Genomic DNA, 25,766 nt, shown 5'->3' on the forward strand with positions numbered 1-25,766 from the left:
AACTTCCAAACCTCTGAGAAAAATTATTTTTAAAAACTGTCGTGTTTTTATTTGAAAATAATATCAAATCTTATATCAGTGGGTGAATTAAAAATGGAGAAAAAAGAAGGTATAAAATGTTGAAAAGAATCTTACTTGTCTAAATGATTCCGCAATGACCACAACATAAACACAGCAGGCACCCATGTGTGTTAATGCTAACGCCCAATCTGCAAGCTCCCTGAAAATTAGAGTAAAACCTATTTATAAATTTTAATAAGACCAAGGTTTAGTTGTAATAATAAAAAATTTATTCGGATTCATAATTATTTTTTTACATCACATTTTACAAAGACTCCGGTTGGGTCCGAAAGTAATGGGACGATCCCAATATTTACATGAGTAAACGGTTATTAAAAAATCATTAAATATCTTCCTCTTCAAACAGATGGGGAAACATGTAAGTTAATGTATGTTTATTTTGATACAGTCAATAACGAGCTTTTAAATCAGGATGATTGCCATCGGTGAAGCGAGGCGCTGTTATGAGCAGTGTAGAGTGCTTTCTCGCTACCACAATGGAAAAAATACTGATTTATTAGTTTATACGGGCGTTACGGGCAGGACGGGTACAAAAATAAGGAAAACAACGAAAATGAGAGGTGTACTACAGAGTCTACAAATCATGAGAAAACTAAAATTGCACTGGACTGGAAATTAAAAGAATGGTATCCGAGAACGGGAAAAGACAGCAATTGCGACAAATCAAACAATGGGAGGACGATCTACCAAAGGATTGGAGAAGAATTGCTCAAGTTTGTTACTCCATTTCTAGTGCAACTCGCACTAGAAATGGAGTAACAAACTGGATGGTTTGTTATTTTTATATTTTTTAGTGTTTATTTTTTCACTATTTTATTTATTGTAAAGTTAAGTCGAAATGTACTATTGTCAGTGAATAAAGGTTATCATAATTGTCAATAGTACGAGTCGCTAAGTCGCACACTTACCGAGCGAACGGTGCAAACTTCCTCACTGGTTTCGGTCCGTGTTGGAATACTAAGTCACAAGTATCCGCGTATCCCAGCGATGGCCTTTTAAGTTCCACACATAGCTGCTGTGACGTTTTTACCTGAAACGATATAAAGGAAACTTTATAATTTCATTTAAGAGGAAACACAAATCTGTGTCGTTATCTGTCTTTTTATTTAAATAAAAATTGGGAATAAGAAAAGAAAAATAATATATATAATACTTTTGTAACGCTTTAATCTAAAGCATAATCATATTTTCTTTCAAATGAAACATCATTTTTTATTCGCTTAGAAAATCAACTATAATGTTTGCTTAAATCTTGCAGGCGTTGTGGATAAGCCGAACCTGCATAATCCAAACATCGAAAAAACTGTTAATTACTCCACCAGCTCATATTGAGCTTTATTCACATTCATTCAAAGTTTAAATTACTTCAACATGCACATCAATTAGAAAGTACTGCGCTCCTAATTACCTAAAACCACCATTAACAAAAGCCACGAATTTAAAATTGCGCAATATTTCATTGTTGATCGCGTAATAAAACCTTTTTGTTGTTCGTCTTATTGCATGATGAAGCTTGACTATCTTTCTTACGAACATGACGTGATTATGATGATTTCGATTTATATAATTCAAGTAAGTGTATGCAATTGGTCAATTTCCTTTGAATATTGTAAAAACATCTCTATTACGCCAGTGTTATACCTTGTCATAGTAACGTATTGAGAGCGTTAAGTGCCTTTCTGGCGTACCAGATGGCGTTGGTGGTCTAAAATGTGCGATAGTCTACCGAAATTTTTTGAGAGCAATATTTTTTATTCCTTCTTTGCATTTTCCACTCCTTTTGAAAAAAGAGCTAGTAATAAGTGTCTTGATAATTGAATTTCCATTGATCCAAAAGACACGATAATCATTTGATTACACAATAGCAGGATTGACTTATTAGTATTTTTTGTACCTCATAATATACTTTTACAATATCTTTGTTTACTGCAACTCAAATAACAATATTTCGACATGTTTACTCAACATTAGCCTGGTAATTGCCAAACGTCAAACAAACAAGTCCATACTTAACTTTGAACTAAATTTCTTTCGGGGACTCTATTTAATTTACATAATGCATACACAACCAAACAAAAGGTTTCTCAAGGTTACTTGAATAATGGAAAAGAGTAAAATGGATCCATTATTGTGTCTGCCGAGACTTTGCAAGTATTTGACATACTTTTTATTCAGAAATTGACAGTGGAACTTTTTGGTTCTTAGTCGTGTTTGTTGCATTGAATGAATACTTTAGGTTATTTAGAAAAAAGTAATTTGCATCCGACTTTATTGTAAAAAAAGATCATTGTTTAGTAATGATGCTAATTAGTGCAATAGCACGACTAAATTAATTCATAGCTAAAAATACACATAGCCTTCAAAATCCTTGTAGCTGGCAAAAAGTTTCCTATTTTTAAACATGATCTAATTGGCCTTGAAAAAATGTTGTGGAGGATATGACTGAAAGAAAAGATTAACTAAAAATAATCCCTATAAAACTACTTAAACTATTTCGCTGTCCCATCAATAGACACAATATGTTCACAGGGAAATTGATCTTGGAAAGGAAAATGGAGGAACAAAATTATCTTACCAGGACATGTATAACATGACAACACACGAAGCCGATGATGAGGGTTCCGATGCTGCCGACCACAAGACCAGCGTTTTTGAAGGCGAGAGGCATCGCCAGCACTCCAGATCCGAGAGATGCTTTCAGCAAGTGAGCTAAGGCACCAAAACTCCTGGAAATTAAAAAGACGAGAATTTAGGTAATGAATCTTTAATGATCTGCGCAAAATAGCTAGCAGGAACTGGATGCGAGCAGTCGAAGATAGATATGCTATGTCCAGCAGTAGACGAATATATAATAATGATGATGATCACTCAGAATAATAAAAAGTGGATTTTTACTTGTCAGTGACCCTTTTAGTAATCCTACGGTGATAAGGACACAAGCAATGGATCCTTAAGCGACGGAAAAAATAATAAATCGATTAAATAGTTTTACTTCGCAAAAAAAAGGAAAGGAAAGTCGTATATTTAAGTCATACTTACGAGCAAATATATGTCTAGTTTATATCATAAATCCCTAAGACAGAACTGTTCCTGAAATAATTGAACCAGATAACGATCGGCCTCCCAAAATTGCTATCTACATCTATAAATTTAAGTGCTTTCTCAAATCTTATTCGAGTTAAATTTAGCATGTCTGAACCTATTGTTTTATTAATAGGAGATTATATAACCCGATGTTCCCACGGTTGTATCAGAGAATGGCCAAATGTCATAAGTCATTAACATTTGTCGTCTTGTCACACAATAGTTTGGGGATTCCCGTTATCTAAAGCCGGTTTATAGTGGATATTAGGTCAGACAGCTGGCTTTAAGGGCTTATCTCTACTACTTTGGATCAGTTTCTGCTGTTTATGTAATCATATGTCCGAATACGGAAGCAATTGTTGCCCTCACGCGTAGAGATTACGCTGTCTTTCTTGAATTGGGGTTATATATGTGGGAATATATGTGTTATCAGGGGTTTTTCTTGTCCCAGTTTCTTGTTTAATCAGTCGAATTGTAATGAAATTTCAGTGTCACTCTGTTTGAAGTTTATTGACGTTATAGTTAGTGATTCAATCCGCTTAGCTTTAGTAGAACCTTAAACTAGTCGTAATAAATAACACTGTTTTGCTACCCCACTTTACTAGACATAGCTTTGAGGCTCAAGTGCGCAACAGAACGTTAGACACACACAATTTAATTTAATTGCTTCTGGATTGAATATTGACTAATTGGTGGAAATGGAAAATTTTATTTATGCTACTTTATAGGTATACTATATAAGTTTGAGAAGGTTTAGGAAAGTCTGTACATTCGGTGCAAAAGAATTCCCCTTACAAATACGAAGAGAAAAAGTGTTACTGAATTTATTTATTGCAAAAGTTTTCCCTTCCGCAATCTGCCTACCTTATTGAAGCAAATAGATTTATGAAGCTGTTAACTCAAACGGAAGAAGGAAGTTTAAATCGGTTATCAAATGATTTAACAATCACCGTAATCTGTTTGACGGGAATTGTGGAAAAAAACTGATTGAGAATTATGAATTATGTAAGACGATAGAATGAGGTTTTATTAAGCTTATTGTGCAGAAAAAGGGCAAGGACAAAAAATGTTTTACCATTATTTTTCACGAAAAATCGAGATCATTCGGAATCAAGTCCTGTGTATAGCATTTTTGTATGTAATAATGAAATTGAACATTATTTATGAATATTGTCTGAATGACACAAATAATGATTAAAAAACAATAGCATAACACAGCCTTCTAAAAAGATAGCTATATCGTTAGTGAGTCAAAATATGGAAATATAAGTTCTATGTTAAATGAGCAAAGTCTAAATTCTTCATATTTGACATTTTATATGTTTGAGACACAATTTAAGGACAGTGCAGTACTTACGAAGTATTCGATCCGATAGGTCTGTGCGCAGATGGTATGTAAGGATCCAAGTCTTCTCTAGATCCATTGTAAGCTAGCTCGATTCTGTAAACGAAAAATAAATATTAATAAAATACTACTGCACGGATATCCAAGTGGTTGAGGTCACCACGCCAAACCCACGATCGATCCCCGCAGGACAAGCATTTGTGCGTTCCACGAATACTTGTTCTGAGTCTGGGTGTCAATGTGCATGTGATTTGTATGTTTGTGAAACCCCCCGCAACACAAGGATTTAACTCCGCACTGCGGGAGTTGCTTAAAAAAAATGCAAGAATTTTCCCGTCAATTAGCTAGCGAGCAAAAACTACCAGTGAATGGTCCCTGAGTAAAAACCGACGTCAGCTAGGCAGACCTAGACGGAGATGGCGGGATGACCTGGATTCGTTCTTACCGAACTGGTCACTGGCGGTTCATGAGAGAGTGGGGTATGGAACATTCCAGGTTAATTATACACAATAGTGAATAATAGTACAAGGTCCTGTCAGATAAAAAGTATAACTTCACAATTATTTTATGTATTAAAGATTTTTTTACGCTAACATGGGCAGGTAATAAAAAATCTGGGTCACAGGGGTTTCATCTGGATTAAATATGTAATAAAATAACTGATATTCCTTTTATGGTGGATTATAAAGCTTTAATTTATGATTATTGTATGTTTTGTTATCTTTTTATTTCTTTATTACATTCACCTGAAAAGCAAATATCGTGGTTCTTTTTTATTTTAATCTTAAACTTTCTTGTTAGCCACGATGAGTATGATCAATTAAATTTAAATTGCCTTTAATGGACCTTGTTTAAAAGGGCCGAAAGAAAAGTGAAATATGAGATAAAGCCTGTGTACAGGAATGAGGAATTTACACGCTTTTAATTACACAACTTTAATTAACAAACAGTAAACTTAGATTTACTCATTAAAATTTTATGATTTCAGTTATTAAGATAGACCGTCTTAATAAGGCGAAAGTCTTGATGTTACATAAATTTGAAAATTAAATAGTTGGGGAACAGAAGCAGTTATTTAAGCCTGAACAAGTACCAATTAACAGTCTAGCTTTGTATTCATGAACTTAAAACTTAGGAGGACAAACAAAATGGAATTAGGCAAAATGTATAAACAAATTGTTATTGTGACATTATAAACTTTAAGAACCAGAATGGTTGGGACAAGTTCATTATAAATTGTTTATTATTAAGTCAGTTATTTTCAAATTATGTCATGATTATTTCAGTCCGCATTTAATTAAGTTTGTTAATAATTATGAATTTTGTTGAGATATTGTCACAACGAGTATATTAGAGATCTTAACTTTCTTTTAATATTAAAGTATTTTCTCTATTTAATGTGTTGTCAAGAAACCCTGAATTTCTCGTAGTCATAAAAGTAATATAAAACAATTGTTTTTGTTAATTTGTTTTCCAGTTTAAGTAGTCTCAGGACGTCAATATTCACGTTTAGTCATAGAACCAAGATTTAACTACATAAACATGCTTTCGATCGGTTATACTGATTCTTTAACAGCTTTTTTCACTAAATTGTCGCATCCGATTAAATTTATTTTAAAATGAGCTTTTACAAGTATTTAGAACTTTCAGGAGGCTTTATTATTGAAGTTAATGTTTCCGTTCGTTATCGAGGTCATGTATAAACGCATTTGCAAGGTACCACATTACCTTATCTTTCCAGTCCCTTTTAAATAATCATTTTTCAGACCGGTCTGACCAGCTTTGTTTTTCGTCTATACATTAATTATCCTGTATTTTTTTCTTACCCCAGTCCACAAAAATTGGTAATGTGATCACAAAAGTCTCCATACATTTTTAATGCACGACTACACCACTTTGACATTACAATCGTTCTTTGAACACGAACGATGTCCCGTCGAATACAACCCACAGAGTATCAGTTAGCTTATTGACAGGAATCATATTGTGTTAACCCCAATGTTCAGGCGTCAATCGGAGTATTGACGAAATACTTATTTTTTATTGCATCATGCGAAGATCTTTGATTGTATTTGATATATGTTTCAATGCTTTCTATTTACATGTTGATGTTGTTTATATGTTAATGTAGGGACACAAGATTTGCGTTGTTTGAAAATGAATATTGCGAGGAAAACGTGATGCTTGTGCTTTTTAAAAAAGTTTTGTGAATTCGTGAAATACTCTGATAGACAAACGGCACTGATTCATATATATACTTACAAGTTCGCTATGTTTTCAGAAAAAAAATTGACAAAAAGATTTTCGACAAAAATTATTTGTATTACGAACATTTTTTTTATTCAAACTATTGTGCTGCGTATATGAAATCTATGTTTAAAAAATCAAATTTGCTGTAAATATGGGCAAAACATGTAAGTATATTCAATGGGCCTTCTATCGCTGCAGGAAAAGTAGTATCCTCTATAGTCAGGCTGTTTCAGTATTTATAGTGATAAAAATATGGTACAAGCGAGTCACAAGTCATGTAACAATTTAAATGACCTTTATTTTAATGACAGAAGGTTGACTTTAGCTCGATGTAATAAACAGAGATGTGCTCTAATATACTCAGGAATTATTACAACCTAAGTATAAAAAAACAACCCCTTTTGAATTCGTACTTATAGATTAAGGTATTTAAGGAGACTATTGTAAAATTAAATGTTATTTCTATTTGTGTAAATCCCTAGTAAATTATCTTGTTTGACAGTTTCTGCTAAATTATGCGGCTTAGGAACGTTACAGAAACTGGTATATACTGGTACAGCCAGCAAATAGAAGTGGGTTACAAAAATCGATTTCAAAAAACTGTACACTATTAAATAAGATGAATTGTTTTTCTTATAATTAAATATCGATTTGCATGAAACGACTACTACATGACAGTAATTCGGGTATCTGGCTAGACGAGGGCCTGGCAATTTAGAAAAGCTCACTATAATTAGTCATATAAAAGGAAAAAGAGGTCGTGGCCGCTTACCAACCCGATGGACCCACGTGGTAAAACTGTCAAACGTCGGTTCGAATGGCCAAAGACCGTTTCGCATGGAGAGCTCTGGTGGATAACGTGACCTCATATAATCAGGACCTCAGCCATGAGGCATTGAGAAGGTAGAATAACAAAATAAGTTTAACAACTGTTGACAACATACTGAACACCAATTCCCGTATGTCACTATTAAAAATGCTGGCAATTTCAAAATCGGATTGTTTCAACCGACTGTACGTGTATAAATCTTGTACATTAAATGATTGGATTACGCTATATTCCTGTGTTAATTAGCCTGTCTTGTTCTTATCAGCCTTCTCTACTAATTATTGGTGAAATTACATGAGCTGGTTTGACCACGGGTTGAAGCTTCAGATAATGACTTGCTTTACTGATTTTGACGTAGAAATTGAATGTTTCTTGATTTGTACGTGCTAATTGGTTTAGTACACCTGGTACTATAGAACTGTTTACGTTTTATAGATTTTTGTTGAGGTATAGGTATTGAATGTACAGTAAACTTTTAAATGACATCACGGACATGTACTGTCATAATTATTTTAAAACCCTTATGACACTTTTGCAGAGCTAATATTGTTAACAAGCTTTGAATCTGAAATTGAATGTGAAATAGTAAATTCGCAATAAATAATTAGCATATTCATTGACGCTTATATATTAAAACATTTTTTTAAACAAGTCCTGTACCAAGGAATTTAATTTTTGTCTCACGAGGTTTTTACAAAATTTTAATCACATGCACAATACACCCGCATATAGGAAGCCCTTATTTATTGAAGATGTCTTTTGTAATTTATCTACAGTTTATTCACAAATTAAATTAAAGCATGAATAAAATATAAATAACACTTGTTACAATTAAAGTTTAACATTTTAAAGTGATAATAAAATGACAAAACAATATATTCTTACGTGTATGTGAATCCAATGCGTGTGACGGTACACTTGGGCATGGTGCCAATTAGACAATCAAAAACTCTTTTTAATATAATTAAACCAAAAAATAATGAATTTACACAACAAAGTAAGAGTGACAAAGTGTTAGTAATTACGGAACTATAACTACGTAACACCATGGGAATGAGATACTAATGTTTCAACTTGTGTAATACGAAACAAGGGGTCGACTATCTTAAAGTATGCCCGTTACAGTTGCGGAAAAGAGATGGCACTATACAGCTTGTAGCGCGCTATCTCGCTCTTACACAGGCTAAGAGACAGATGAAATTGGAATGATTGCGTTTTTTTCCACGTCTTCGTTTGTTTTTATAGATGTTGAAAATTATTACTATGCAGAAACGTGTAATCTAATGCCGTGGGCTTATGCAGTTTTATAAGTGCGTCGTTGGCGTGTAGTGTGCGTAAATCTGATTGACCTTGATCAGACTTGAAGGTATAATATTATGAATGTAAATAAATGCAACGTTCTAAACGCAAACTAAACAAGATGTATGTAATGTTAAAAATGTAACCTATTGCGAACGAGTTCTCAAATCAGAATTTGACAAAAAAATCTGTCAGTCAGATATCCAAAAAATACTGGGCTCGTTGGGCTTTTAACTCGTAAACAAAAAATGGAGGGTTGACAAGAGTCAACGAAGATCAATGCGGTTCAGTGGTGACTGTTAACCTAGAACCGGTAACCTTTATAGTCACAGCAAATATATTATTATACGGTTTGTTATATTGCATAACTAGTACACGTTTCAGAATGAAAGAAGTGATCATGAAAGTGAGAGTAAATTTCTTGGACATCACGCGCATAAAAATAATGATTACATTATTTTGGGCAGAGGTGTTTTTGAAATGTTCCTTATAATATGCAACCATGCGAAGTTAGCAAAAGTAGTAATATGCAAGGAAATAAAAGAGATGGCACAGGATACAGAAACATCTTTACATTCATTATTAGGTTAGGTTATTCTGGTGTCAGAGTTTAATCCGCTTAGGCCTTTGACGTGGCTTCAAAAATATTATTTAATAGATTTTCAGGCATGCTGCATCATTAACGATAATTGCCTCCATCATTTAAAAAAAGCGATACTTAGTTAGTGAGTACTTAATTTGAGATGAAAAAGAAAATTGCTTCGTTCCGGAATTCGAACTATATTAAAATAGTACGCTAATATTTTCCAAGAAGGGTTCACGTACGTTAAAATAAATTGTACGCTAAAGTGTTTATATTAAAAAAAAACAGCTATTGTTCAGTTGAACAATAGAGAGATCATCTGTAGTATACAATATATATGACGTCACACTCATGCGTGAAGATAAATGTAGTTCTTGACGTATTTGTATACGATGTAAAAACATCGAAGCATCTTAGAGCGTCAACCAAGTCTATTCTATCCTTGACCATGCTTCGCAAGGGCGAAAAATTATATATTTTTTTCCAATTCACCAGGATTTATCTAATGAACCGTGATAGCTAGATAACCGATTTCTTATAGGTGATGTATTTCAGTTGTCTCTACCGCAACGGTTATAAAGATCGTACATTTGTAGCTGGGTAAACATACACTAGTTTGTCTCTACCGATTTATTTATCTTTTTTTTCGTTTTTTTTCGTCACCAAACACTTACGACAAATACTATATATTGACTGGAAAGTTGTTGTGTCATTCACGAGTTGGTACGGTTTCGTGCTTCTGTATTCCGACTGCCCTAGTGCCTTGAACAGAAATTGTTTTTACGATTGTTTTTTTATTCAATGTTTTCTCATTACCAGACTTTGCCTGCATTTATAATAATATGATTATCATAGCCATTGATCGTTTCTTCCTTAAAAGAGTACCTTTGCCCACCAGTAGGACATAGGCCAACATTACACACACAATATCAACGCAGGATTTGATCTCAAAAGCAACAACAACAGGTTTGTTATCGACACGTGTCTAACGCACGTGCACTTTACGCCGCGTTTGGTGCAAACCAACATTTTTAATTACCTCCACTGTGATTGAGTAATTATACTCTCATTTGCTTGGTTGCCGCAAAGAAAATTATTCAGTAGTTCCATTTTCAGATAGTGTCATAATTTGGCTCTATTGCGGTTTTAGGTAGAAGCAGGTTCAATAGGTACTTGCGTGGGTTGTGCCAGGTAAGTAGCAAAGTTCTATGAACTTGTTTAATTTTTAAAGATGCTTCTGACATATGGTGAATGAAAAAGTCGTATTAACCTGAACTACAGAATTTGGAATGGAATTGTTGGAATCTGAAGTATCTAATCCGCAGTAAATCACCGTGGTGATCAAGGCTAAACTTTTCTAAATAGAAAAAGGTATATTTCCAGCAGTGGAACATCAGGGGTATTTCACAAACAATTAAGTTACATTCACAAAGTCACTCATACTCAGAACAAGTATTATTCTTGGATTACACAAATACATAGGTACGCGTACGGTGGGCTTGTCGTTTTGGTATACACCACTCGTCTATCCATCAGTCAAACTTAACCTTCTGTAACTCTCGTATGCAGTACCAAAGAGATTACACTCATAAAGATAAAGGTACAGTGACGTAGTTAGTTGTCTTTATAAATATTTTGGCAGAACGTTAGGGGTTTACTGACGGTGATAATAAATCCTTCATGCGGGTCACTGCGTTGTTTGCTTTGATTAAACTTTCCTCGCATTATTCGAGGCTCACATTTTTGCTCTTGTTGTTACAGTCATGTTATGCTAGAGCTAACGTAACTGTCTCTTGTTTAGTTTATTTTTGAAGTGTATAAACGAATTTTTGTTTAGTTAGATAAAAAATGGTGGCTGATGAAATTGTACGGTTAAATTGTTAGATTTTGTCGGTAAATTTTCCATGGTATTTTATCTCGTTTATCTAAATTCATGATTGTAACTTATAAATATTTGTAAGATAAACAATTGGTAGGCTATCAAGTAAATTTTCAGGAGGTTACCGAAATTTTCCTAAATCAATGTTTGCCTTGGTTTTAGGTTCCTGCATATGTATAGAACTGCTGCTTCTAGTGAAATCTAGGTTTCTCTTATGTCGTATAAACTTACGACACTAGAATTCATCATCATCATCATCATCCACAGCCTTTATCCTCCCACTGCTGAGCATAGGCCTCCCCTTTCTCGTGCCAATTTCTACGGTCCTGTGCTAGCCTCATCCAGACTCGACCCGAGACCTTTATTATGTCATCGACCCATCTTGCTCCCGGACGACCGACGCTTCTTTTGCCTTGTCTTGGCCACCATTCTGTCACCGCCTTAGTCCACCTGCCGTCACTTCATCTGACACTACGACAGACACTAGCATTACATAGAGAAAAAAACACGTGTTAAAGTTACAAAAATAAATCAAATCTTTGCCTAAGATGTTGTCGACAGAATCCCTTTTCATATTCAACGAACTATATTCGATCCAAAAATTGTGGACGAACATTGTCACTATTACGAAGCTTACACACCGATTAGCAGGTCAAAGCGATTTGGTGTGACCGTTAAGGAAAATAGAACCTTAGGTAGTTAAGTTTCAGTTCAATTTCCCGTAAAGAAAATAACGCAACATATAAAATGCAGGAAAAAAGCTTCTAAACAAATATAAATGGTTATGCAAAATGGTTTAATGATCTGTTTAGATAGTTAAACATCCTTCAAATTTTATTTTGGTACAGCAAGCTCAATAATATAAACTACATAGAATAATGAACTTTACTCCCTTTAAATAAGACTCACATTCCTCTGTCTGCAAAAACAACTGAAAAACGCGCCATGTTCCTTCGTTTAGTGTGAACGGTTCGTTACAGACGCGTGTCATTTGTGCCTATATTTTGTGACACATGTCAAAACGTCTTACAGAATATGTCACGTTTGCACCTGCTAACACACTGTTTTATTAAACTTACGAAAAAACTATAACAGTATTGTACTTTTTTGTATGTCTGGCGAAGAGGGAAGACTCATGAATAAGATTAGATACTTGTTAATACTGGTACATTTAATAAATATTCTGTTTATATTTGGAGATCTGTGTTTTCTTTATTATAAAGAGGAAATATTCCATTCATTCGTATTTTAGTTTCGACGTCAGATTTAGATATATTTTAGTGTTCTTGAAATAATTTAGATTTTGAATTGTTTATTTGTGACAACAGATATTTGCATTAACCAACTATATTGTAACTACAAAGTATACGTTATAGATAAGTTAATAAACAGTGGGAAGCAGGTTTGTCACAAATAACAAAGCATGCAACTTCTTATAAATAATGTTTGAAAATTAACAAACTCATCGAGTAAACAATAGCATTTCCTGAAAACAATGGAATTAAGCCAAACTGATCATAATTTACTATTCTTCTTGTCTTTTTTGATGACAGTTGTCATTTCTAACGAAACGGTATATATTTATTTTTATTTGTTAAATATACAATTACAAGATGTAGTGCTCCACAAAACCGGTTTATCGGTTTGTCTGTGGACGAGTCGCAATCGTTAAACCGTACACTATTTACGGTATAACATGTGCGTTTTTGAAGTCACAATGTAAAAATCACTGTGATGAGTTCGAACCTCGCGTAGGACATACGTTTTTGTGCTATACGAAAGTTCCTTTTGTCCTGTGCCTGGGTGTCTTAAGAATGTGACTTGAATATTTTTAACCGACTTCAAAAAAAGGAGGAGGTTCTCAATTCGACTGTATTTTTTTTTTATGTTTGTTACCTCGTAACTTGCGATTGGGTGAACAGATTTTCATGATTCTTTTTTTATTTGAAAGCTTGTGCTTCCCGTGTGGTCATTATCGCCATTTCATTTGAAGTCGGTTTTTGTTTGTGAAAACTATTGACTTAAGCACCTACGGCAAAAGGATCAATTATGTTTGTGTGGGTTTAAATAAAAGGAGGTTAATTATACAATAATAACAGCTTCCTATGAAGTCACAGAAATCACAATTCTGAAAACCTATACATGCAACGAACACAAATTACAACTATGTTTATTAAGCAGTAGGTACTATGAAATAATTGTATAATACCGTATCTTTACAAAGACACGTGTTTTAAAGACATCTCTGATGATTTGTGATGGTTAAGTCACGTTGTTATGACATGCTGTATTCACCTATTTCATTTTTATTCAAGCATTTGACTACGAATTCCTATAATTTGTTTTTTGTAGGTGGGTAAAAGAGATGCCGCTATACGCTGTGTTCTGTTTCTCTTTCGCAACGACAGAATTCTTATTTTAAATTGTCATGATCTCAGGAAATCCTGCTTTCCTACTAATATTTTTAACGCGAAAGATTGTATGTATGGAATACTCGGAGTAGGCACTATTCTATATTCTGTGGTATGGATGTGTAGATGCTTGTTACTCTTTCACGTAAAAACCACTGAACGTTTTTAGACAAAACGTGGAACACAGATAGTTTATAACCTGGATTAACATTTAGGATAGTTTATATCCCGATTTTATGTTCCCGTGGGATCATTTTTGGTATGTAGAAGGTGTGCCCGTTTTAAGCAGCTAGTAAAGAATAATAACAAGACTCAGAAATAATGCAGTATTGTTTTGGATGTGAAATAACACACAAACTATTTCAAAGAAGACCATAAATGTCTTTCAGTCGCTACTAATGAAGTGACTAGGTAATTTAAAACTGATTTATTGAAGTTTCAGTGTTTTGTTATCATTGCAACTGCGACTTCTTGTTAAAACGCATGATACGCTTACTCGTACCTGCGATCTATGTAAATACTCAATATAAAAGTGATAGACACGTCGTTCGACAAAGTCCTATTCATCGTATAGAGAGTTATTTTTGAACGGATTGTCTAATCCCTGACGATCCTATCACCCCCTGCTTTATATGGTTTTTATTATTATTTATTTAATTTGTTTATTTATTGACGCTTCTTATACATGAACAATGTAAAATGGCGGATTTAATGCCTGAGGAATTCTTTACCAGTCAACCAAAAGGTAATGTAGAGATATCAAGAAGACGAAATAATAGTGTTAGACGTAGCCTTCTTCTTCAAGAATCTTTGAAATCCTTTTAATTAAAATCTATTTTAGAAATTCACAAAATACTTCAACAATTAATTTTACTATCAGTTTAAGCGAGAATCTGTGGAATGATTAATTATAGTATTAATTGGATTGGTATAAATAGTTTTAGCTCTTAACCTAGATTTAATATTAGACAAAAGTACTTTCGATTGGAATTTTGCTTAACTTCAGTCTATCTTAAACCTAGACTGATAATTGATACTTGTAACAAATTATCGATTAAAAGTCACTTACTTTGAGCTATAGTTGTCAGATATGGTGTGAATAGGAGGCGCTGAAGGCTTCGTTTTCTCCATCTTGCTGTTCCAATTCAAACCGTATACCAAATGTGAAAGGTTCAAAATTGAGTGTAGTCTTGAAGTTTTTATCGTAAATTATTCGTCCATTGCCACGGGTTATCTGTGAAAAGGAAAAGTTAAATAATTTTGGGTGTTTATGTGTTCTAGATTTTGATCTACAGATGTAACGAATCACAAATGTGTCACAAATCTTGATCTACATATTAAAGGGACGTTTCGTAATGTAAATAAACGAAATCCAATTAAATTTAAGACGGATCCGATCATACTTGGGAAGTATTCAGACAGATTAAGAACGTAATTTAAGGCTTAAATGTGTCTTAAACGCTTCCTGTCTAAACAGCTACTGCAATATCATTTAAATTAAATCTTTCATCATTTAATTAAAAAAATATGCATGCATGCATTAAAATATACATGGTGAGCTTTTTAAAGAAGGAAATTGTGGAAATGAATCGCTTATACCAGCAATATTCTAGGCTAAAAATTGTAATCTCTCAGATATTTTTAGCATCGCTTTTTCCCTTGGTATTTGTAGTACGAGTTCTTTGGAAAACCACACAAGTCGATTTCGTACCTCACTTATTTATTTCTTTCTCAAATATTTTTTTTTCTATATCTCGATAAAAACGTTGGATTTGTACGAGTTCAATATTTACCTATTCATCAAGCAATCCAATATCGCGCGTCATTAAAATCCAGACATTTTAATTATTTTAAACGATTCAATCATCATAAATGTTTACCATTGTTTTTTTTTACATTTATTTCTTAAAGAAAAAAAAGTGGTCCATTTCTTTGGATTTTTCCTGGTATTAAACATCTCCCTATTCATCTTATCACGAAATTTTGATCTAATGTTTTAATCGTAATACGAGCTTTTCATTTGTAAAAATCGCTCAAATACTTGTTACTTGTTGCATTTTTTTATGTTAGGGTCTTTACTAAATGATTGCATTATGTTATAAAAGTAAAGCATTTATTTGTTTCTTTCTTTCTTTGAACGAACTAATCTCAGGAGGTACTGGTCCGATTTGAAAAAATCGTTCAGTGTTAGGGAGCCCATTTATTGATTGAATCACGCTCTGGTTAATAGAAGCAGAACAGTAATAAACAGAAAAAAAAACAGGAAAAGTTTCACCTAAACCACCTGAAGCTACTTATTTATCCGATTTTAATATTTCTAAGTTATGTCTTCGTCATAACCACGAAAACGAAGTCGCGGACAACAGCTAGTTAACAATAATTAAACCACTTCTCTAGAGGGCAAGGTCATATTTGGCTGTATTAGACATGAAATAAAAGGCCTATCACTATCACTCAGAGTAATACTGTTACAATTTTTAGAAAGTGACAGCGCACTACACGCTATAGGCCTTCTTCTCTCTCCCACAAATCACAACTGCAGAAGATATTAACATTGAGAGATGGAGGTATACTGCCTTAGGTAATACAAACAGCATACCTAGAATATTCATTAATGTAAAGCAATTCAGTATTCACACACGAAGGTTCGTGTCATTATCTAACAATAGACTATCTATTTACTTTAGCTACTTAATTTGATGGCTGAATCACAAAGGAGGTTTGAGTACTTGAAAAGATAATAAGGTATCAGTTTCGTAATATTGTTGTGTGGTTTGAATGAAAACCAACATGTTCTTGAATGAATAAGTACTTTATTTTTGTCCACTTTTTTGTGTTAATTTCGTATCTGCTTGATATAGATCTCTGATATAATTAGGCCTCTGGAGTGGTGAAAAATTCTTACCTAAGGTGATTCCCTCATTATGTTTACCTTTACCGTTTTTATCTAGGGACTAGCTACAGCGATAACTAATGTGACGACAAAATAATTTAATATCACAAAAATATATTATTTTTCTAAGATAAAAGTTTTCTATAATAAAGTAGTTACACGAGCAGTAGTCCATCTTACACCAGCTACCAATAAACGACCCTTCCAAATCAGGTTATCCAATTCAGAGATTAGCCATAACAAAATTACAAACAGGGACTCCAATTCACATATGTATAGTTTCCTGGTAATACGCACATGTATTCGATAATGCAGTCCAACGGTCTTACTAGACTATCACTGGAATCGGTTATCAACACTTAAGGACATATGTATTACTATATCGATAGTTTCCTCTAATATTTGTCCTGTTGTTATTCCTTGGAAACGGTAAGTACCTGGTTCAATTCATCACTGTCCAAGTTGAGGTTGAAAAGGGACTGATTTACTTAATACTTTTTAGTTGCCGTCTATTTCTTTAAGAGACGGTCGTCGGTTTTGCACGTCAGTAGATGCTGTTCCATATTTAAGTTGGTTATGTCAAAAAACTTGTTTACATAAAACAAAAGAAAATACCAGCTGTGGAGTTGTGTAAAGCACTTTTGACGATGCTGACTCTGAGAACGCTATAAAGGATTATGTAAATATGTTTTTAATTAACGTTATTTCTTGTACTTGGAACGTCCTGCTTAATGTAAAAATATTCAAAACAGATCAGAAAACATCCAGATTCAGAAAAAGCGTTTATGGATGAACAAAATGCCTCAATGCGGGGTTAGAATTTACAGCAGATCGCACACGGTGATCATTGGCGTGGTATACTACCCTTAGGCTATCCATACTGTCATAAAATATACTATATTGTGGTACTCTGATTACAAGACTCATAAATTCATGATACCTCCCTCTTGTTTATGTAAACAATCACAGTATCCTTGATTGTTGGCATTCCTATTCACATTTTGGTAATAAGAGCGGAATCCTTTTAAGGCTACAGTGTCGCCTCACTTGACTCAAATGAGAGATTTAAGAAAGGAATTGAAACAAGTCTACAATTTCGGCTAAATTTAGGATAAGATTTTTCTCAACTCCAGCCCATATTACGCAAGAGATCTTTGTCTTGAAAAATTCAGAATTCTTGTTAAGCTGCCTGCAATGAAATATGTGCTTCTTCAGTTACATGAGACATGTTAAAGTACTTCAATCTGTATAATTTAACAAATCGTGTACTGTGAAAAAATATTTCAGATTTTCGTCTGTCAAAAATTCTACAGCAGGTCCATAATAATCTTTCTCCATTGCCAAAATATGCAAAACCAAGCATTCATATTTGTGTTGTAGCTTTTTTTTTTGAAAGCATGAAAAACTAAATATTTGGAATAGATATTTGCAAACAAAATGGTGTACTATCTCTCGATATATGTGCAGTAAATAAAAATCTGTTTTTTTTTGTCGGAAAAATATCAAAACAGAACTTTTCGAGTTTATAAATGGCATAGCTGTAGACGCCACCTGAGGGTTTATACAAAAAACCGGGCGAGAGAAAAGTCAGACGAATATATTATGGATTCCGTACCACCAAAAATTAAACTAAAAGTTCATAGTGATTTACGGTTTCGAGATATTTCCTTTCTTACACAAGAAAGTTGAACTTTTTGACAAATTTCCTAATGATATTGAAAATTTAAATCACTGTTAAGAAGCTATACCATCTCCGGTGGCTAGCGTAGTAGTCATCTATTGTCAAAAATATTAGGGTTCCATAAGAAAATTGCGATATTATAACCTAAGGTGTCCAATTGAAAACTTATTTCCGCGTACGCTATTGAAACCATTGAGAATAGCACAAAATGAGTAATGTCTTACATAAAGGTTTCCTTTTGGGGTGCGGAACGCTAAAATCTTTCCAATTCGTTCCCAAAACTGTAATATTGGATTTATCCTGTTACCCATACAAGCCCAGTTATTACTAAAGAGGTCGTGTTTACTGGGATCCAGTACATCCGATACGGTTGACTGTCGAGGAAACTGTCCTGAAATATGTTGCCATATTAAGTTGATAAAATATTTGTATATTTTTTTGTTGTCTTGCCTTGGATGCTTGATTTTATTAAGAGGTTTTGTTAATAGAAATGTTATTATAGATTTTTGTTCTAGTGGATGTTTTACTGTGAGGGGATAAACATGTTTGAACAGAGCACGGGCACATTTTGTTCTTGTATACTTGGATATAAAAAACTGTCTTAAAAAAAACACACCATTTTTTTTGATCCCCATTTCTGTAACTTTTTCTAATGAGTTGACGCTCACTTTAAACAAAAACTCCTCCTGAAAAAAATGACACCAGCTTATGTAACTTTTTATTATAACTTATTTTTTTGCTGTATTGTCCAAAATTATGTTCCTCATTAGAAATGTTTTCTATTTACCTAATTAACCTATGAACCTAATATACAAATACTAGCTGTAGCTCGCGACTTCGTCCCTGTGGGTAGAAGATATAAGTTATGATTGATCCCTGCCCTGTTTTTTCACATTTTTCATTGTATCTTCGCTCCTATTAGTGGCAGCGTAATGGTTTATAACCTAAAGCCTTTCTCGATGAATAGGCTATTCAACACAAAAATAATTTTTCAATTTCGACCAGTAGTTCCTGAGATTAGCGCGTTCAAACAAACAAACAAACAATCAAACAAACTCTTCAGCTTTATATATTAGTACAGATACTACAAACTTGTCTTTAAAAATAAAGCCTTAAAAGGCAATGAACTATCCATTAACAAAAAAACTCTGCCGAAGCGGCAAAAATCTCTCAAAGTGTAACAGTATTTCTCCAATTTATTTAATAAACTGATCACGTAGTTCGACTGTGATTACCGAATATAACTGTTGCTTTGATTACAAATTACTCAAAGTGACATTGACCCAAACACAAGTGCATTTGACTATCGACCTTCACGTGAATTGGTAATTTGGTTAGTATTGCTTCACTATTCGTTTTTCCCATGACTCATATGTATAGGTAACTTTTACTTTTATGGACCCTTTCTAATTGATCAAATTCGAAGGAGATTCTAAGTGACGACTTTTACGTTGGTTCTTCTCTATAGAGGAGGATTTCCTATAGGAAAGCTAGTTTGGAAACGAAATTATTATATCCACGTGATCCCGATAAAGATGCGTGAGAGAAGTTATTGTTTACTTTTCTTGTTTGTTTGTTTATTTGTCGTTCCAGTTGAATTTTGCAAATCAATTTTGAGGCACTTCCCGGTAAGCTAGCTGAGGCTGAAATTTTCAATTTTTAATTTTCAACTACAAACCCAATGACTATGGAAATTACAACTATAACGCGGTAGGACCGATTTTGATAAAATTTGAATGGAAAAACGTGGGCTTTTTAATCTATTAATTTTGTTTGACACACCTTTATGTTTTTACTTCTCTATCTTAAATTTTTCAACAATAAGTGCTCGTATTCAATGATTTAATTTCAACTTGCCAAACGGTGGCGTAATAAAAATAAACACTTAGATATGAATGATATGATATGAACATGATTGTCTTTTGTTCAATACCTCGAGGGCGTTCTGAAATTAGTTGACTGATAGAATAATAACTGACAATAGCGATAGTAATTACTATTAAACAAATACGAGTCAAAGTCTTTGTTCTAGGAAACATGTTCAGGAACTTAATTAACCAATGCTAATATTACGGATAGTAAATTCCGCGGTTCCAAAAAGTATTTTTATGGGGCAGAACTGGCAAGAAACTCTATAGCGAAAATAAAATAAAACCTAAATATCATCATATACATGCGAGTACCTTGTTTCTTTTTAGTTTAAAAAGACGGTTCGATTATACATTATATAAATCTGAAACAAATCTCTCAAAAAGAGCAAATAAGAAAGAACTAGCTGTTGCCCGCGGCTTCGTCCGCGTGGTTAGAAGAAATTGCGACTATAACTTGAAATTTAAACTATCCTATCTCTCAAGTGGGATCGAACTGCACATGGTGTGCGAATTTTATTATAATCGGTTTAGTGGTTTAGAGTCCATTGAGGACAAACATTGTGACATGAGATTTATATATATTAAGATACTCGTAATGTCGATCATTGTTGGTTTTTTGGTACAATAACAGTGACAAGAATTCGGTTAACAGTAGGGATGATTTGCGATAGACGTATGTCATTAAAACAAAGAGTTTTATTGGAGATTTTTTGTTGGTTTTAAATTAAATTCTTTTATTTTACATTCATTAATAACGAGTATTTTCACTTATCAAATACACAGTTTCAAATTATTATTTTTATAAATTCACTACATTCATAACATTAAAACAATAATCTTACATAACTGCTGTTTGCTTTAAGATTATCTATTGTCAGTGTAGTAACATTCAAGATTGTGTTACAACTGGATGAGCCACGGGCGTGGAGTTTCTTTTGTTTAAGATAACAATAGTATTATTATATAATTTATATTCCAGATAAAGTTATGAAGTATTAAATACGTATGCATTACAAAGAAATGTTGTCGCTTGATTTGAATTTCTCGTGACGTTAACTATTTATATTTTTTTCACGACTACTGATCTGATATTATTTGAAAAAAGGAAGGATTCCCGTACACTACCTCTTGATCGCGATCCAAATTAATAATGCACGGAGTAGATTGATGGCTACCTCTAACCCATACGTGATCACGCATTCAGATCTCAGATTGCGATCAAGATTGACCGTGTGCGGGATATTAGGTGATCTTTATACTAAGTTTTGATAGATTAACAACTAAGTTTTCAGTGGATCAAATTATTGTACAAAAATGTGTACTATATTCTTCTTACGTCATTCTCTTTTCAAAAACTGTTTCAACTTTTATTTTTCTTTATTTAGGTAGGTATATTTCTTTGCCAGGGTCGGTAATCAATTTTCCTATCATTCCTGCTAGCAGTATTTCAAATCCGATTGTGTAATACACTTTAGTAGTGAATTGCTAATGAATTTCATACCATCATTTAAATGAATCACACATCTGTACTGATCGAATAATTTACATTACAGTTAATTAATTTAATCGGTTTTGTTAAGCTGTATCGTAAATTTTGTAATTAATTTAATTATTTATTGATGTTCGTTGTTCTGATGGTGTAAATGACCCAGTGCAGTGGATTCAGATAACCATTTTAAGAGAAGAAAACCAAACCACCTTCACTTTTGTCAAAGAAAAGCCGAGATCTGATTAAATAAGTTATTATAATAATTATCTCAAGAGGCACCTATTCTGAAGAAATTCTGTGATTCTTTTTCTCTGTATTACAATGTTGAAGAATATTAACCAATAGGATTTCACAATACAAAGCGCATGCATAAAACGCATCCCTTCACAAAGCGCGAAAGCAGTTTTTTAAAGGCAGCAAACAATAGTCATTTTTCTGTAATGTGGTGGTTTTTTGTTACTTTTGTTTTGTGTACATAAATTATTAAATGAAATAAAAAATAGTTTCTCAAGTGCACGGTTAACCGAGTGGTTGAGGTGTCCACGCCAAACCCACTGTGCGCGACGTGTCGCGGAGTCGATCCCCGCGAAGGACAATCATTTGTGTGATCATCGAATGGTTGTCCTGAGTCTGGGTGTCTCCGCGACACAAGGATTAAGTACCTTACAGTAGAAATCGTTTTTTTTACATTCATTCTTTAAAAAACGCAAGCATATTCAAAACGATATTACGTCCATGATACAAAATACATATAGCCGAACCGAAATTTTAAAATTCGACTTTGGAAATATGCTTTGACCACATACTCGTACCTATACAGTTCGAACACCAATTAAAAAACTAGCTGATCATAAATGAGGTAAATTATTCTGTAAGCTTAATTTCGTTGCTTACTTTTACCTTCACTAAAAGCCCGCGAAAAATCCAGTTAGCTTTTAAACAAAAAGGTTTTGTGTATAATAGTAAAATGTTGTTTAACCAGGTTGCTTAGTAAACACTGCATAGATTTTATAGTTTAAAAAAACATATTTTTTTCAGTACCTGTGAATACTGATTGAAAAGCTTATTGAACTTATACTGACTGAAATGACAATCATGTGTTTCCACATGTACTTTGTCTAATCATTATCAAATCTAAAAAAAAAATGTAAAAGTCTGGTAACATGAAGCGAACCGTTGAATTCAGACGATCTACTACAAAACCAAACAAAGTGCGAGTCGGACCCGCGACAGAGAGGGCTCGGGCCTAACAGGCTAAAGTAGACAAAACAAAACTTAACATGCATAATGTGGCTACCTTACCTATCAAAATGACCGTATCAATTTTTTAACCTCAATGTTGATTCACACTTTTATTAACGGCAAAAGAAAAACCTCTGCCTAAATGTATTTTTTAACCTCAATGTTGATTCCAATTTAATATTTTACAACGGCAAAATAAAAAATCTCTGTCTAAACTTCAACTGTCTTGCTATCACTCTTCAGAACTCATAACCCAGGTTGCCAGAGCCATGCCCGCCCTCAGTAACAGAGTCCCATTTTTGTGAAACCTTCAAAACAATGAAAAACGAATCCGAACATCTCACCTGTATTAGTTTAATCAGTAAACAAACACTTACACTATCTCCGTCAACTGTTATCATTCGCGTGTGCACTACTACAACTCCACATAACAATTACTACTTTACTTTATTCGACAAGTTGTGAGCGCTCGTGAAAATATATTGACATATGAATACAGCATGTTATCAAAATGTTCCAAATATGAGTAATGAATAGTTCTGTTTTTTGAAGCTTGCTAATGTCTTCTTCTAGTAAAATGGTTTAACTGAACGAAGTATTTAAGAAGCTGGGTTTAAATGCAGATATGTTTACGTAAACGGATATATTTGTCATAAAATCTATGTTAATGAAAGGAAATTGCAAAAAAAATAGGATTTGACAAATTACGTAAAGTTTTTGTTTCCCAATAGTTTCGTCGATACTATGAGACTGAAAGGTAGTTAGTTTATAAGTAAATATTACATTTTGGAAATAATATTAAGAGATTTCAGTAAATTAAGTACATACCAATGTTAAATATACAGATTTTTTTATAAAAGTCATAGACACACACAAACACACACTGTTATAAAAAACTTTAATTTATATAAAAGATGTACAAAAGTAAAATCACGGTAAAATTATTCTTAAAAAAAAAAGTTATTAATGAAAATGTTTCAATATTTAAAAACCAAACGTTAAAACACTCGACTTGCTTCGTCGGAAGTTACTTATACAATAACGAGAAACTCATACAAAGAGTATTTATTATATATTTGATGTGAAGAAAAATATAACTTAGTTTACCGCTTAACAATGGTGGATTGAAGTCATGGGTAAGTTTCTATGACATATCTATCTTACTTAATATGACTTCGTATGTTTTAAACTTTCACAATCTTAGGAAGAATGGGATGCGTATCGAAGGGCCAAGATATAAAAACCTGTTGCCCTTATTGTGTCTTAATACTTATTGTAACAATACTTAAATATAAGTATAGTTCAAATCTTCAAACCGCGAGCAATCTTGTCTCGACTAATACTTATTTTTTCTCTTTTTTGGGTGCTTTTGCCCCGAAGTGGCACTCTAACAGGACGTTATCTGTGCCTATCTAATGAAACTAAAAATCAAGTCTGTAACTTTTTGCTCGATTTGATAAATTCGTTTTGCGTTAGACTACCCTTGTATTAGGAAGTAGAGCGAGAATTGGGTGAAGCCGAATCTAACTGTTTATAATTATTTAAGAAATAATAGATACAAAGAAAAAGTCAAAACAAGTAGATACCATACAGAAAACGATTTTTTTTCAAAAGTTTGACCTTTGAAAACTATGTGCTATTCATCAGTATTATCGCTCATAAGCGTAATTTCTCATAAGCCTGTCTTCAGGTCCTTTTTTTCAGACGGGAAACTTCAAATGACTCCTTTCGCTTTGGGTTGAGCAGAAAGAAGTGTTAGACTGAAACCAATCCATGTTCCTTTCTTTCTCCTTCGTGTGCCGGGGCCACGGTAACCCTTTTGGGCGATCTCTCTGCCCTGGCAGGTTTTCTACAGATCAAGCTAGAGTTGCGCTGAGTATACGCGAGCCATCCCGTGGCTCTGGATCAGGCAGATCAGATAAGTATATCACCACGCTGTGCCCTCGAGGTGGGTTGAAGACATTAGTGGTTCACAAAGGAAAAAAACACTTAAAACACTTAAGGAGTTAATGTAATTTGGACATTGATATATGCTTTTACAGTTGCATAATAAAACCTTAAAAATCTGTTCAAATCCTTGGACTCCCAGTAAGTTAACTAACTGCCTTTGATTTTACGAGTTATAAAAAGGTTCAGATATTCATGAAACTATGTAAATCAAGTTCCCTTCGTTTCTCTTGAACCTATCATGAAACTTTTTTATTTTTTTGTTTCATTTATCATTATCTTAATTGTTTTAAATAAATGCATTGTAATAAATTGCTTGACACGTAGATGACACTGCAACTTAATTTTTTGCCCTTAAGGTTTCGAGTGTGTCATACAAGGATAATACAATCATTGTAAATTCGAATGAATTGATAAAAAGTTGCCTTATTCTTCGACTTACAATGCTCGTTAATCACTACGTACTTTTATGGTAAATAAGTTTCGTGATTCATTGGCGATGAAACCCAGGTATTCCCAATGATGAATGATCGCGGTTAAGTTCTATCACGAATGTTAAGTTAGAAGGAACACAGGTCTTTCTTTAGAAGTTGTTGTATAATTTATACTAATATATAAAGCTGAAGAGTTTGTTTGTTTGCTTGAAAGCGCTAATCTCAGGAACTATGACTTTCCCAAAAAAAAACTGGATCAAATTGAAAAATTAGAAAAAATAATTATTTTTTTTGTTGAGTAAATCATTCTTCTAGGAAGGTTTTACGCTACATACCATCACGCTGCGACTAATAGGAGCGAAGATACAATGGAAAATGTGGAAAAATCAGGGAAAATTATTCATCTCCGAGGGCTTCCATTCACAAATTTCTAAGTTATATCTTCTAA

The 25,766-nt window shown here is 33.4% G+C and overlaps 1 protein-coding gene across 4 annotated transcripts in view; it reads right to left on the bottom strand.

Annotated features, from left to right (window-relative positions):
- LOC113506857 (proton-coupled amino acid transporter-like protein pathetic) overlaps window positions 1-23,787 on the bottom strand; it is a 29,659-nt gene extending 5,872 nt beyond the window's left edge. The window contains exons 1-6 of one of the 4 annotated variants that reach the window (XM_026889710.1): window positions 23,766-23,787; window positions 14,831-14,995; window positions 4,523-4,606; window positions 2,657-2,807; window positions 990-1,111; window positions 136-220 (exon numbers count right to left, since the gene is read on the bottom strand). In XM_026889710.1, the coding sequence (XP_026745511.1) occupies window positions 136-220; window positions 990-1,111; window positions 2,657-2,807; window positions 4,523-4,606; window positions 14,831-14,892 (504 nt within the window). In that variant the 5' untranslated portion in view covers window positions 14,893-14,995; window positions 23,766-23,787. Of the gene's footprint in view, window positions 1-135; window positions 221-989; window positions 1,112-2,656; window positions 2,808-4,522; window positions 4,607-8,474; window positions 8,641-14,830; window positions 14,996-23,281; window positions 23,477-23,765 lie in introns of those variants that run through there. The other 3 variants (XM_026889706.1, XM_026889700.1, XM_026889694.1) reach the window with 3 other exon arrangements.
- Window positions 23,788-25,766: the final 1,979 nt, after the last annotated feature.

This window comes from Trichoplusia ni, chromosome 2 (assembly GCF_003590095.1).
Source record: "Trichoplusia ni isolate ovarian cell line Hi5 chromosome 2, tn1, whole genome shotgun sequence".
Lineage (NCBI taxonomy): Eukaryota > Metazoa > Arthropoda > Insecta > Lepidoptera > Noctuidae > Trichoplusia > Trichoplusia ni.